This window comes from Anthonomus grandis, chromosome 15 (assembly GCF_022605725.1).
Source record: "Anthonomus grandis grandis chromosome 15, icAntGran1.3, whole genome shotgun sequence".
In the NCBI taxonomy this organism is placed as follows: domain Eukaryota; kingdom Metazoa; phylum Arthropoda; class Insecta; order Coleoptera; family Curculionidae; genus Anthonomus; species Anthonomus grandis.
This window is the reverse complement of record NC_065560.1, coordinates 20026130-20042486: the sequence shown is the minus strand read 5'-3', so window position 1 is coordinate 20042486 and position 16357 is coordinate 20026130. Positions and strand designations below refer to the sequence as shown.

At 32.2% G+C, this 16357-nt stretch overlaps 1 protein-coding gene across 10 annotated transcripts in view; it reads left to right on the top strand.

The window, feature by feature from the left end:
- The window catches only part of LOC126745325 (C-type lectin 37Db-like), a 501974-nt gene that overhangs the window by 411263 nt on the left and 74354 nt on the right, over positions 1-16357 (top strand). For 2 of the 10 annotated variants that reach the window (XM_050453116.1, XM_050453106.1), the window contains exon 1: positions 3935-4212. The exons of the other annotated variants lie outside the window; for them this stretch is intronic. In XM_050453116.1, coding sequence (XP_050309073.1) covers positions 4125-4212 — 88 coding nt within the window. In that variant the 5' untranslated portion in view covers positions 3935-4124. Of the gene's footprint in view, positions 1-3934; positions 4213-16357 lie in introns of those variants that run through there. 10 annotated transcript variants of the gene reach the window in all.

Below are 16357 nucleotides of genomic sequence, written 5' to 3'. Positions count from 1 at the left end.
ACTCACTGACAAACACCAGCTGAGAAGCTTTCTGTGCTTTTGTACCTATTACAGAATTTGTAAGAAATTTCGCTAACCTTGCAAAGCCTCTACATAAGCTCACAGAGGACACAATGGTATTCAGTTGGTCAACATACTGTGAAGAAGCATTTCAATGGCTAAAAAGAGCACTGTGCACATCTCCAACTTTAACATACCCGATTCCTGGACAAACTTTTATTTTGGATACCGATGCAAGCAATGTTGGAATTGGAGCCGTTCTATCACAAAATTATGAAGATGGCGAGCAAGTGATAGCTTATTTCGGTAAAACTCTATCAAAACCAGAAAGAAACTATTGTGTCACCAGACGAGAGCTATTGTCAGCAGTAAAAGTTATTGAAATTTTCCATAAATATCATCAAAACGCCAATGCTTTATCGACAAGACCCTGTATTGAAACATGTCAACATTGTTGTGGAATTAAAACAGCATCCAGAGATATTTACTTGTAATCGTATTGGCCTACGGAGTTCTGAAGAGTAAGATGTAGCTAGTTTAATTCAGGATCAGTGTGATGACCCAGTATTTGGTCGTATTTACGAACTGAAATCTCGAGAAATTTTAAAACCAGAATGGAAAAATATTTCTGACAAATTTTCAGAACTAAAAACTTATTGGTCTCAATGGAATTCGTTGGTTATAAGAGTTGGATTGTTAAAAAGTTTCTGGGAGAGCGTAGATGGAAAAAAAGACATATTTGACAGTTTTTCCTCGAAAACGGATTCCAGGAGTTCTTTAAGCTGTTCATGGCGGTGTTGGCAGAGGACCTTAGCAAAAGTGAGAGAACGGTTTTACTGGCTGAACAGTCATGAAGATGTTGAATGCTGGTGCCGACAGTGTGAGTAGTATTCGTCAAGCAAGGGCCCAAGAACAAGAACCCTCAAGCAAAAACCCCCCGGACAAGAGGAAAGATAATGCAGTATCTTGTTGGTGCACCCTTTGAACAAATTGCCATAGACGTAGCAGGATCCTTTCCTACTAGTAGCTCGAGAAGCCAATATGCTCTTGTTGCTATGGATTACTTTAGTAAGTGGCTCGAGGTTTATTCGATTCCAAAGAAGCAACGACAGTAGCCGAAGTGCTGTTCCAGAACTGGATTTGTCGATTTGGTGTACGTAAAGAGATACACTCAAACCAAGGAAGGAAATTTGAGTCACAAATATTTCAACAAGTATGCCAGTTGCTAGGAATCAATAAAACCCGAACAAGCCTCCTACACTCTCAGTCTGATAGAATGGTTGAAAGATTTAACCGCACATTTGAAACCTATTTGAGGATGGTGGTAAACTTTAAGCAAACTTACTGGGATACCTGTAGACAACTAATCCTATTGGCATATCGTTCTTCTATCCACAAGCCAATTGGAAAAAAGCTCGGCAAAAGTTGTCTTGGGTGATGAACTTCGTTTACCTTTGGACATTATTAGTGGGAGTTACCCAAGTCTGAAACCCTTGAGGAGTACGTCGACCATTTTCAAGAGCGTTTGCAAATTGTTCACGAACAACCTAGACTATCACGTGATGACCTAAAAGGAAATTCTACCGGTTTTAATCCTGAGGATAAAGTCTGGTTATACAATCAACGAAGGGCAAGTCACCAAAGCTCCAGAAGGATTGGGAAGGTCCATTCAATGTGGGGACCAGAATGAACGACTTAGTGTACCGTATCCAGAGACATCTGACAGTGAAGATGAAAATTGTAAACATCGTCCGGTTAGCGCCCTATCATGACTCAGGTGGTCCCATGTTTGACCCTGGAGGTGTTGATTGGTCGGGGCAATCAAACTTGAGAGGGGAGCAGTATTATGAAAATGTAAATACGTTAATTATGCTCCCAGTACTTTTGTACTATTTTATTAGTATTTTGTATTTAAAGTTAATTCGTGGGGTTACTTAGGGTCCTACTGACGTTTGGTTTATTATTTTTATCTATAGTGTCTATTTTTTAAGTAGTTAATCTTGTTTGAGGGCCCTATTTTGGCCCCAATTTAGGTTATTTAGGTTATATTATTGTATTATGGTGAAAATATAGGTAGCGGAATTAGGAACAACAAATCAAACCTCAAGTTTTTAATTGGCCGACGTTTCGATGATATATTTTTTTCATCTTTATTAAGGCTAATATAAAAATTTAGAGATTTTTGTAAAACTTTTGACTACCAGCCTCCATTAAACATATACAGATAACAACGACCAGGAACATTAACGCAAAACAAGAAACGTCAATAAAATTTTATATACATAAGGCAATGTTTTTTAAAACAGAAATTATAAAATACTACACGCAGACAATAACAGATGGAGAGGACTGTTATATTATTGTAAATCCCTGTATTTTGAATTTTCTAGAATTTGTATACTTGCTTGCTTTGACTGTCAGTATTCTCCTAAAATTATTGGTCTTTATCGGCAAAAACAATGAAGACAATTCTAAATATTTCGAAATTATTCTATCGGGCTTTAAAAAGGGCGCGCTTCATAACATTTTATTTCAGTTTTAATTATTTAGTCAGTTTTTACCTTGGAAACAATTAAACGACAGTCAAGGCGAGTTAGGTTAGAGTTTTGACGTTGCCAATTAAAGTTTTTTTTTAGTCAATCAAAGTTTGCCAATCAATTTCGTTAAAATATATATAATAAATAAATTTTTAGGCAATAAGTACGTATTTTCTAGTAAGCCTGAATTCTATCAAGGCCAGAAGCTTTTTTTTTTTTTTTTTTTTTTTTTTTAATTTATTGACCTTGTGCTGAGCACATTTAGTCACGAAAAACCTCTATATAACTTTTAGTACTTAAACTAAATCGGATATCACAAACGACCATGCCAAGTCTGGGACTCGAACCCAGGGCCACACGACTGCTAGGCAGGTATATACCCACCGCGCTGCCGGGGCCGGCAAGGCCAGAAGCTTTTAAATTTGCTATTCTTGATAGTGCTTTATGTATGTCTTTTTTTTCAATAGTAACTTTTGACATATAAGTTCGGTTTAATTTTCAACTTTTTACATTTTTGCTTAACTGCCTTCTTTAATTTACTGGAGGAGTTTGGCGCCTTGAGAAAAGTTTTTTTACTGGTATTATCCCCCAGCTTTTTATGGGTTTACTAGTTACTTATTAAAAAATAGTTTTAATTCCCTATTCGTGGCTATATAAGGGTTCAAAAACTAAGTAAGCAGCAACGTATAGCAAATTAAAACAACTTTTTAAATGAGCTACCATTTTACCCTTATAGTTGAAGGTTTTTCTATGTTTTTTGCATCAAAACTTTACGTATTTTTGCATCTTGTCGAAAAGTTCTTTCTCACCCTGTAATGCTTTGCTGTATGTTTTCGATGGGCTAAACTGTAAATGATTTAATAACAAAAATTTGAAGATTTCATGCCTTTGCCTAACACAGTGTCCTACGTATTCTAACACGTTGATAGAGAAGAAATAGGTCATCTACTTCAAATCATTATATAGGAAACAAATTCTGTGAGAAGTAGAAGAAACTCCTGATTTAAGAACTTGTGAGAATAGTGTAATTGCAGCAGAAGCTAGCAATTAAGATCAATCTTGAAAATAAGACAGTAGCCTAATGTTAATATAGTATATGTTATGCTTGTATATAATAAGTATGGCCTTTTTGTTTTTAGTACACTCTTATATATATTATAATTTAAATAAATTTATTAAATAAAGGCGCATGGTTTTAACGCTACATAAAAACCCCGTTTTGATTCATCACTTTTCCATCAGAATAACTATCAAGAAAAGCCACTAATCTATTTTATCAAAATTGCCTTCTAATTGAAAAAATAATATTATTGCCATTTCACTAATCTTTACAGCCATATTAAAATTAATTGACTTTTATAAATAATCGTTATCTCTTTATGGCCGTGTTGATTATTTACATTCGTAATAGTAAATTCACAAAAAGAACACGGTTTAGGCCTTCTAAGAAGGTTTAAGTACTCTGGGAAAGACCGGTTTTATCTTTTACCGAGCAGCTTTATAAAGGAGTATTTATAGAAATTTGTTCCCATACAAGTTTAAGCTGCGTCTTTTTTAGTAGCAGAGGTTCGCCATTTTTATATCAAAATGTGTTTAAGATTTGGAGTAGTTTTTTTGTTGGCAAGCATCGGACAGCTGGTGGCAGTATCAAATTCAGCAACTATACAATATGGAGGTAAGAGTTTATACATTTTAAAAGTGCTCATATTCATCACTTACCAATTTAGGCTAATAATCCATGAATTTGCATATTATCAGTTAAATAATAATAATAAATAATATATCATAATAATGAAATAATGAAAATAATACAAAATGATTAATTTCAATACCAGTAAATAAACAATAATCACAGAAGTAGTAGTATACTACTTGCACGCGATAACTTATTACACTTATACATAATAATAACAATAATAAGACGTAGATAAAAATAAAGAATAATAATAACAATTTGTTGCCAGACTTAGGTCGTAGCTACAGGTAATTTAGATTTTGACCAGTTCAGTATTAAATGTCTTTTTTTAGGATTTGGGTTATATCTGTATATGTCTTGTTCAGTGGTTTTTATGTTTGTAATAATTCAATTTCCGAGATCTGCAATTTTCAAGTTTAGTTATCCTATGTATTACTTATTAAATTATGAAATATTTCTCTGCCCATCTGATGTATCGAATCTCTAACATACTTTTTCAATTTTTTATTATTTAATTTATCTCTAATATTTTGGGGAACAAAGTTAAAGATTTTTGAAATGTAATGCTTACTGTATCGCTGACCAATAGTGTTTCTACTTCAGGGTACTAATGCATTCTGATTCTGAACTCAAGTTGCATAGGAATTAACTACGTTTTCAACAGAGATGTCTCCTTTATGTAGTCTCATTAGCAATTTCTGCACATATAATTACCGCAAACCAAATATGCCAGTATTAGCAAAAAGCTGATTGGAAGGAAACAGTTTATTTTTATCATATATAATTTTTATTATCTATTTTTGGACAACTTCAAGAGAACGCATATGAGAGTTTCTTATTCCACCCCATCTGATAAGTCCATAGGTTAAGTCCATTTTAAGTGTCTGTCTATTGTTACGCCCAAATATTTCATTACTTCTGCTTCTGGTACTAAAATGTCTGTGTATATCTTAAGTGGTCCCATTTTTGGCAAATTGTTTACATAAGATGTAAATATTAAGTAATTTGTTTTAGATATACACTCGCCGGCACAAAATTCCGCCACCCTGAAATATTGGCCAAGTTTGATGTTTTATAAATTTTTAATTTTTTATCAGATTCTCACGATTTTACCATCAGTTTTTAGATACATTTGTTGTGATTTTTTAAAGTCATTTTGTAAAGTAGCGTTTTTGGATTAGGCTATATTATACAGGAGAGTAAAACAAACTGTTGTTTTTTCTCGTAATTTCAAAAGACCCTGTAGGAAAATTAAGGTGGATAATTCTATTTACATACTGTTCCTTGTAATCTTTGATGTATTCTAAACATTTTGATTTTTGATTCATTCCATTATCTCATTTCTGCTGCGAGCTGCAAATTTTTTATTAAAACGCTGATTTGAAGCGTATTTTTATTAGGAGAAACACTAGGTATATCATAAAGTTATTTAAAAAAAACAATTTTAATAGCGTGTATTTCCTCCTCTCGCAGCAATAACAGCTTGCAGTCTTCGCGGCATCGAATGAATAAGGTTCCTTATTCTTTCTTGAGAAATAGCCTCATATTCTTCGATCAGCGCTAGTCGTAAGTCTTGCAAGGTTTGTGGTTGTACAGGATGACGACGAACGGCCCTTTTAAGTTGATCCCAAAGATGTTCTATTGGGTTAAGATCCGGGCTACATGCGGGCCATTCCAATCTTGGGAGTCCAACTTCATCCAGGTATTCGCTCACTACATGTGCAACGTGAGGTCTAGCATTATCATGCATTATTGTAAATTGGTTCCCAATGAATGGAGCAAATGCGACAACAACTTCTTGGAGGATTTCCTCAATGTAACGGTGGGCGGTTAGAGCTCCATTTTCAATAAATACAAGATGGGTGCGTGCTTCGGTAGAAATACACGCCCAAATCATGACTGAACCGCCACGATATGAGATTTGTTCTGAAATGGTACAGTCAGCATATCTTTCATTTCTACGTCTGTATACCCGCTCACGACCATCCGGCGTCCTTAAACAAACCCTGGATTCATCTGTGAATAGTACGTTTGCCCACTGTTCTAGAGTCCACTCAAAATGCGATCTTGCAAACCTCAGTCGGTGTTGTCGATGCCGAGGAAGTAATTGTGGCCTTCGTGAATAAAGTTCAGCTTCTGCTAATCTTCTACGTATCGTTCTTTCACTTACACTTACTCCATGAAGTATTCGCAAGTCATTTTTTAGACACACAGCAGTAGATCTTCGATCTCTTAAAGAACTAATGGTGACAAAGTGATCATCAGCTGCAGTGGTCATTCTCCTTCTGCCAGAGCCTTGTCGTCTAGTAAAAATTCCCGTCTGTAGATACCTATTCCAGGCATCTCGAACTGTAGACCGCGGAAATCTCAGAGTACGGGCGACATAACTTTTGCTACGGCCATCCTCTATTAACGCAACAATTCTACCCACGTCTGCTGGAGTTAATACCATATTGACACACAACAAATTATAATAGTGACACTGTCAAACTTTGTGTCACATTAATTGCGTCCTTAGCCAACGTCGATAATTTTTAACCGAAAACTAATTTTTAATTTCTAAGTTTTTAAGTTTTCGGTTAGATAATTTTTAACCTAAAACTAGACATTAATTATCTAAAAATAAGCTTCAAATCAGCGTTTTAATAAAAAATTTGCAGCTCGCAGCAGAAATGAGATAATGGAATGAATCAAAAATCGAAATGTTTAGAATACATCAAAGATGGTAGAACAAGGAACAGTATGTAAACAATTAGAATTATCCACCTTAATTTTCCTACAGGGTCTTTTGAAATGACGAGAAAAAACAACAGTTTGTTTTACTCCTGTATAATATAGCTTAATCGAAAAATGCTACTTTACAAAATGATTTTAAAAAATCACAACAAATGTATTTAAAAACTGATGGCAAAATCGTGAGAATCTGATAAAAAATTAAAAATTTATAAAACATCAAACTTGGCCAATATTTCAGGGTGGCGAAATTTTGTGCCGGCGAGTATATTTAAATACAGTTTGTTTATTTGAAGCCAATTCACAATATTTGTAAAATCTTTCTCAGCTTTAACTTTTACAGTTTGCCATGAATCACCAGAGTAACAAATGGCAGTATCATCTGCGTAGCTTATTATTTATTCCAAAGTACTCATTTTAAGTAAGTCGTTGACCTATAGAATAAACAATAAAGGTCCAAGTATAGTGCCTTGAGGTACTCTGGTGATAACCATTTATTTTGACAAGTTGTTTTCTATTGCTTAAGTAGCTTTTATACTCTATTTCAGAAGTGTGTAGAGCAATAAAACCTCATTAGGTATGCAAAGTGGTACCTGGTGATCCACCAATATTTTATGCCACTACCTTAGTTGGGCATTAGTTTTAATGTAAAATTCTTTCTTTTCGTTGATTGCAGGTAGTGCCACCCGGTTTTGGGTCAATTTATGAGTTTTGCCCATTGTTACCCACTGATAAACATTGAAAACGGTTCGCCAAAGGCGTGCAACTGGGACTTGTTTTTTACCTTATAATTAATGTACTTAAATGCTATTTTATTTTAGAAAGTTACTTTTGTTTAAATGGAATAATATATTTTTTTCACAAATTTATTGAACATAATATGTAGAGTAAAACAGTTGAAAATGTCACTTTTGGATCTGGCACTTTTTGAACAGTGTATAACAATTTTAAATTATTATAGATTGTAGTCTTCTTCGTCATCTGACGAACTGTCATCACCTCTTGACATTATAATTAAAGGATCGACTGTCTGATCGATGAGGTTGTCAAGATCCCACATTTTGTCCTCTTGCTTAATTACATGCTGGACTGCTTTTCGCCAATTCTCTGGTGTCGCTTCCGTAATGGCTTGATCAAACAGTAGCTTAACATATTTCATTTTAAAAGTCGTGTTTTGTCTTGCTACAAATCCTTTTACCTGCGCCCATATCAGTTCTATAGGATTTAGTTCGCAATGATATGGCGGTAAGCGCAGTACAGTTATATTATATTTTTCGGCTATATCTTCCACGGCGTATTTCATGAAACGAGTTTTGTGTAAGTTTGCTATTGCCAGCAGTTCTTTTTTTATCAAATTTGCTTCAAACGCAATACCTTTTGCAGTCAGCCAATCGATAATTTCTTGCTTTCTCCAACTTGAAGTTGGCGTCTTCTCTATTCGCCGTGAATGATAGCTTGCGTTATCCATAACCACCACCGAATTAGCCGGAAGAAATTTTATCATTTCACCAAAATAGTCCTCGAAAACGTCTGAGTTCATGTCTTCATGGTAATCTCCTGTGCGAGTCGACTCAAAGGTTAGCAGACCTTCTTTTAAAAATCCCTCTTCGCTTCCAATATGTGTGATTATAAGTCTTTTTCCTTTTCCCGATGGTACTTTAATACCCGTAGACAGGCCTTCTATGAAAGCTTGGCGAGCACTGGTTATATTTTTGTCTTGCCACATTTTTTGGACTATATAACCTTCGTTAATCCACGTCTCATCAAGATAAAAAACTTTCTTTTGCTCCCTGCGGTACTGCTTGATACTTCTCAAGTATTGTCGTCTCCAACAAACAATTTCGTCGCTCTCCAGTAAAAGTGCTTTGCGGTTATGCTTTTCCCAGGCAAAATCCATATTTTTTAAAGTTTTCCATAAAAGTTTTCTACTTATCAACGGAACACTGTCATCTCGGCCAAGCTCCATTAAAATTTTGTCTAGGGTGGGTATTTCCTTTTTAAAATAAAAAGAGTGAACTTTTCTTCGAATTATACATTTAGCATTTTCATCAAGGACTTTTGTAGGTCGTCCTGGCTTTTGCTTGGGAGATTCCACTTGACCTGCTACTTTTCTTTCCCGCAACAATTTGAAAATGGTGGACTTTCCAATTCCACTCATTCGAGAACATTTTTCAACAATTTCTTGCACAGTAAAACTAGGGTAATCGTGTTTTATGCAATCATGTACATTTAAAATAATAACTTTTTCACTCAGCGATAGTGGAGAATTTTTAGTACATCTTTTCGTTGGACTGAATACCTCCATTTTTTAAATATTGGGATAATAATATTGTGATTACACTACAGCGTAGCAGTGACTACTAACGTTTAAAATATGATTTAAAAGTATTTATAGTCTGTATATATTACCTGACCCCATTTTTGCATGTTACAAAGCGTTAAAAGATAGGTACCTGTACAAAAGAATTAGAAGTATTTATTTAGTATTTAATCTCTTTCAAAATAAAGGCATTTAATCCGTGAAAATTAAATTCATAAATATTATAAGTACCTGCGCCTATGAACTACCACGAAATGTAGCCAAACAGAACGGAATTCCCCAGTTTATTGCTCTATACACTTCTGAAATAGAGTATAATTAGTTTATAAACCATACCCCTAATGCCATAAGAATAATAAAGTCTACTCAACAAAACATCGTGGTCTACAGTATCGAATGCCTTTGAGAGATCCCATAGAGCTTTTCTTTGGTTTGTATTTTCTGTAATGGCTCTTTGCATACCCCTTTATTAAAATCACTTTTGCAATTCCCATACCTTTCCTTAAGTTCCTCATTGTTTGGTTCCTTTTTACTTTGTTGATATAATTTATTTTTATCTTACGTATTTTTTTAATACATCCTTCGTTAACCATTTTTTCCCATTCTTTCTATTACTAATTTTAATAAGTTTGGTATGCTTGGTAATTTTAGCCTTTAAAATATATATGAAATTATTTATTGCCGTTTCTACATTATCTGCGAGATACATTGTTGACTGCCTTTTAACAATAATCAATGAGTTAAAATAATATTTTTATTTTAAGAGCTTCGTTGTAATATTATGGTAAAAAATAATCTTTTTCCAGATCATAGAAAATTCTTATCTGATATAAAACTGAAAATCTAATTATAATAATTTTTAATCTATTCATAATAAACTCATGATTAGATTAACAATTTAGAGAAATTTCTTGTAGATAATATATATTTATAAAATTCTTAATAATAATATAATTTCATTGGTGAATGTTCAGAACAATACCGGAAATCTGTAAAGTATTAGTAGTTTTACCAGGTTTAAGCTGTTATCGAAGTGTGAAAGCTATCTTATATTTCTTTCTAGTCTAAAAGCCTACATTCTGTGGGCTGTGCTGATTTAGTTGCCATCCAATTCCAGTAACTTCCTTCTGGTTTTTTTCATGTAAATCATGCTTTTCTGCGAAAAGATATTTTCGCTATAAATTTCTCATTAGAAGAATTTTGCTTTGGCATTTGCTTCATTTAAATTACGAGACAGTTTTAGCACTAACCAAAACTCTTTATTTTACTCTCGACACGTGTTTCGCTAAAACTGAGATAAAAAGATGATAGCATCGTTAGCGAAACACGTGCCAGTTTTAATCTTCTCCCAAAGATGCTAACCTCGTTGACGAAACACGTGTCGAGATTAAAATAAAGATTTTTGGTTAGTGGTTAAACTGTTTCGTAATTTGAGTGTCACACCAAAGGTTCCAATCATAGAACTATTTGCTTTATTTGTTTACTTTAGGATTCTATGCAGGTTTTGCATTGTAGACTCGTTTTTTTTAGGAAAACAATTTTAAATCGTTCTCATTTGTCTGGAGCAATATCAAGTATGAGCGCACGTTGTTTTATCTTATATCAGTGATAAAAGTGGTCCAATTACATTTAAAATTTTAGTATACCTATACTCTTGTTTAGAAACCGTAATTTCACTCGGAAGAGGATTTTATATCAATCGCCAGAGGTTTTAAGATCAAACCCATTGCGTCACATTCCTTTTTGCCTGGTTTTCTCCTAGTTTCTTTTTTTTTGGTTTGGTACTTATCCTGGACCACGATTTACCCTTTAGGTACACGTTTTGTCTTTTGGAATTCTGCTATCCCTGATGTACCTGGCCTAACTGGTGGTTGAATTAAACTCTTGGGATCTTTTGAATTCTCACAGTGCAGTGATGAGAATCATTCTGATATTTTTTCCCGATTGTGACGACCTGCAGATATTAACCCTGTAGTGACTGGAACCACCTAAAAGAGGACTGATTAGTTTATACACCCGATAGCAACTTAATACCTGCTAAGTAAGGATGCTTAAACGTATGTACTACTAAAGCTTGGAAGCTTTATTTCAATGGTAAATAAGCATTTGTATTTTGTGGTTTTACTTATTGCTTTCTTTTACCTACGTATATACTATTTTATTTTAAATTTAATATTGTTGACAATATCTAAGCCTCTCCTTAGTTGATACTTTGTTGCTAAGGATGAAAGTTGTTGCTAAGATGAAACAAAGTAAAATTTAATAATTTAATAATTAGGCTGTTTCTTTCTTTTTTTTAATATTAAGAGGTACTTGTACTGGGTGAGTTTTGAAAAATGTAAGACTAGTGAGTATTGGTTATTGTGGTTTAATAGCATTTAAATTTGCTTAAACTCTGTGATTTACTTGCTACTTTATAGTAAATTGTTCTTCACTTGCGACTTACAGTGTTTTCAATTTGCATCTTAAATTTTGCATATTTTATAGCAATAATAAATATTATTATTATTATATCTATATGTTTTTAATTATAAAAGTTTAAACATAATAGGAATGAAAACGTTCAAAATGTTGGCGCCAAACATCAACTAAAACGTAATTCTGAAGTTGTGGTCACGGTTATTAAGAAGTAGGATAGGATTTTTTTCTAACGCAGGGTAGATTAGGGAAGCAAGTTGAAATATGTTCGTTTACCTCTCATCGTTATTCTTCAGCTTTTCGGCTTAAAAGTGATTAATTAATCTGATTTCAATAGCAACGAGGACTTATTAGATTCCCTGAATCCTTTTAGTCATTGAATAATCACGAAATGAACAATTCAGCATTTTTTAAAAAGTTAAGAAAAAATAAATTAATTTTATTTCTTTGAAGATAAAAAATATGTTGTAAAAATTTAAATCTGTTAAAAAAAATTCACTAAACTCGGTCGAAACTTTAGCGCCCAACACAAAGTAAAAACAAAGGCCAAAGATTTTGAAGTCATCGTCATCGTTAGTTGGTTCTCCGGTAATTAGTTATTAGCTTTCTTAATAGTCGAAAGTGACGTTAATTGATTGGCTTGTAAAATATTGAATCTTGAATTTAATTTTTTTCGTATTTTTGTCCTTTTGAATAATGGCCCGATTCTAGTCTAGCCTTTTGTCTAAAAATTCGTAGACGCTCAATAATATTTCGAATGTTGTAATTAGCTTTTGTTAAATTTAAATTCAGATAAAGTGCTAAAATTTCGAACTTAACAAACTTACCCCTAAGTAGAGTTAAATATTCACTAGTACATTTCTAATTTAATAATTAAGCGTCATTAGGGTTGCTTGATTTTAAGGGTTGAACAAAGTAAAAAAACTTTAAAAAATATGTGTTTTAAAAATAGGGTGCAATAATGGCTAGAGCAAAGTAATATTTGAGGAAAACAATGAAACATAATAAACTTTTTTATAAGAAATATCACAAATAATAGATATTGCAAATTCACTGAAGGTGTATTTTTTACGAAATAGAATTAGAAATAATTAGGCAAGTTGAATAGGAAAAAATAATTTTATTATAAATCTAGCGTTTTATGAAATACGAAATAACCAAAGATTTTTTATTTAAAATTTAACAAATGAAGCTAAAATTATTGATAATTTATTGCCCTTACGAGAAATCTTTCTGCTGGGAATGTTGGCAATGTTATGAGTCGTTGTCTTAGTATATGATCTAATTAGTATTAAAAATATGTAAATTACATATTTGTTAACATTGTTTTTGTAACCAGAAGCATTAAAAATTTGAAAAATGTATCTAAAGTCGAAATAAATAACATCAACAAATAGAACTATTTCATTCATTAGCATATTCTTAAAAATAATTACAAAAAAAAAAAATATAAAAATAAGAATGCTTTTTCTATTAGAATATTTATCAATTATAATTCAACATTTGACAAAAACTTGATTAAGGAAATATAGTATTTGCCATTATTCTTGACCATAAAAGGGCATCTGACGTTATGACATGTGAGTCATTGTATATAAATTAATAAGCTTGAACACATGGTATTTAGGGGTTTCATACTTGATGTAGTTAATTTATATATAGAAAATAGGAAACAGTATACAGAATGTCTCGGAAAATGTGGGAAATCTTTCGGATTCAGGTAGAAAATAAAAAAATAATATGGAACTTGCTATAAAAAAATGTCCTATAGGCCCTCACTACGAAGATACGACTCCTGAAAGACGCCGCTGGAAATCGGTTTTTCTCTTAGAACATTGAAAGGCTAGAAGTAGCATGCCGTGGAACTATGGGCAGGTTTGTTTGCTTGCAACATCTCTGATGCAATGATGCCAAATGCTTATAGGGAAATGGCAATAATCACTTTATAATATCATAAACATTTTTAGTTGTTTCCGAAGGCTCAAAACAATACTACTGCTCCCTATATTTTTTGTTTAATAAAATATCAAGCATTTTTTTAAAATAATTTTGATAAGATACTCTATATTGAAGTCAATATATGTACGTTAAATAAATGAAAATAAAGTACGAAGAAACGAGAAAACGGTAATGGCATCGCAACGCCGCTCAATCGCATTGTTGATGCCACGGATACGAGCACTCTCTACCAGTGACGTCGTCAACAAATATTTACCTGCTAAATTTTAATTAATTATTATAGAGTTTGACTATAAGTAATAATACCATTTATGAGCTATTTATGTGTTTTTTTAACGGACTTCGTTAGAGGAAGATCCTAATAAAAGGCAGCATTTTTGTCAAAGCATTTTTATGCAAATTAAATATTTTATTAATATAATATTATAGATTTCTTAATAAATCATGTTTTAAGACACAAATTTTTAACATTTCGCAAAATTTTATTGGTATTGTTGTACCAACGGATGTTGGACAAAACTCAGTTTTACATCACTTATTTTATATCACATAATATATACTTCTATGGTGCTGACTTTTTCAAAGGGACAGTATTGCTTCAGCGGTAAGAGTTAAAACTACAAGAATGTTCAAATTGTGAAGGAGTTGCAGGTTTTTTATAGGTTATAAGATTTTTATTATGAGTATTTAGCCTGTACAATAGTTTTGAGACATTTAACAGTGACCTATATAATACCTAATACCAATTATTATATCATATTAATTTATACTAAAAAACAAGGATTACCTAAGAATAAAGACTATGTACAATAGATTAGATTAGATAGTTTATTAGTAGTAATATACAAACAAGTACTTTTACAAGTCAAATAAAATATGTAGTATGTTGGGCTTTCTCGAAAATCATGTTATTATTTCTTAAGTAGTTTCATAATGACTTGAGACATCTAATTCAATTTCTTTGGCGCAAATTACGCGTAACCACGGTAACTATTAATCTCAGATGCAGTTATTGTTGATGATGAATGATCAGATCTGTAATTATACAAAATTTGGTGTATCAAGAATGTTAATCTATTTTAATTATCCATACTTGTCTATATTAGCTTCACTGTTTGTACTATGTACCATTTGGAAGCTAAAGAATTTTTTGCACTCTTCAGGAAAACTACCCCTGCAGCTTTGAAGGATAGATCACTTGGTAAATTAACTAAATTATCGGCTGCTGTGTTTTTAACCAGTGCATCAGAAATCCTAGTAAAAGAATAGTTTTACACACATACCTAATTTAATAAGTATTAGGTATAAATAAAGTGTTGATTTCCATTAATGAAATCCATTGTTCCCTTTGGGCATATATTAGGATTAGGCAATCTATAATAAGTATTTGATATTTAATCAAAAAGCAAAAAAAATTACAGTAATAAATTAATATGTGGTGCCAATTACTATATATGTTATTGTAAGTTGCAATATGGTAAAACAAAAAAAAAATTATCGACCAAATTTTAAGGAAAGACAAAATTAACTTTATACATAGATATCAATATCTAAATAAATTTCAAAATTCTTTAGGCAATAAAAAATTAGTAATTTCATCTATCTACCCAATGTCTATATTAAAAAAACATAACTATGTATAGATAGGTACTATGTACATGGGTATTATGCCTTCTTTCTCTCAAAACAACAAAAAAAAAACATAAAATCCTGTAATAAAACCAGGGACAAAATTCTAGTTTTATATTTTTTATAGCCTATTGATAGATGAATATGTTCAAAAAAATATTTAGATTTAAAAATATAAATATTTTGGTATTTTACGCACACTTTCGCATTTAAGTTTTTATTAGGTTTATATTTATAAGATCCCCTATTCTACGTTTATGATGATGGTAACCCTATGATGTGATGTTATGAAAGTATCGGTACTTACTTGTGAAAAGATCGGCTTGAATCACCTTTTTATCATGATGCGGCACAAACGACACAAGTTTTTGCCATCCTAGCAAATTAAAAAAACACTAAAATGTGGTCTTTTTCCTTTTTAAACCAAAAATGAAAGAAAATACACGAATCCCAAAAATAAACAAAAAGCCGTTTGACAGATGATACTACGCGTATGGCTCAGGCGCTTAAGCTCCGGTGTTGTCGCTTCAAATTTTTTAGAAGCAGTTTTAAGAATAAGAATGTTAATAATTTTGTTTTTTTTTGCTTAAGGATATTATATTTATTCTTAAAATAGGTTAATTGTGGTATTTATACTTTTTATTTTAAATCTTGCTATAAAATACAACACAAATAATTTAAATTAACGTTATATTGGTTGTTAAAATATAGCTAAAAATTTCCTCCGTTGGAAATTTGCGTCGACTTGACAACAGAGAATCGGCAAATATGTTTGTAAACAAAACACCCCTCTTGCCCCTGTGCAAAGTTGTTGTTTACTAATTCTAGCCTTTCAATGTTCTAAGGTTTTTCTTGAATAACTTTTATGACTTTTTTATAACTTTTGAAGAACTTGGTATAATTTAATAAGAATTTTACGTGATTAAAATTACTATACTCTATTTCAGAAATGTATAGAGTAATAAACTGAAAAATTCCGTTAAAAAAATGGAGGTATTCAGTTCAACGGAAAGATGTCCTAATAATTCTCCACTATCACTGAGTGAAAAAGTTATTAGTTTAAAT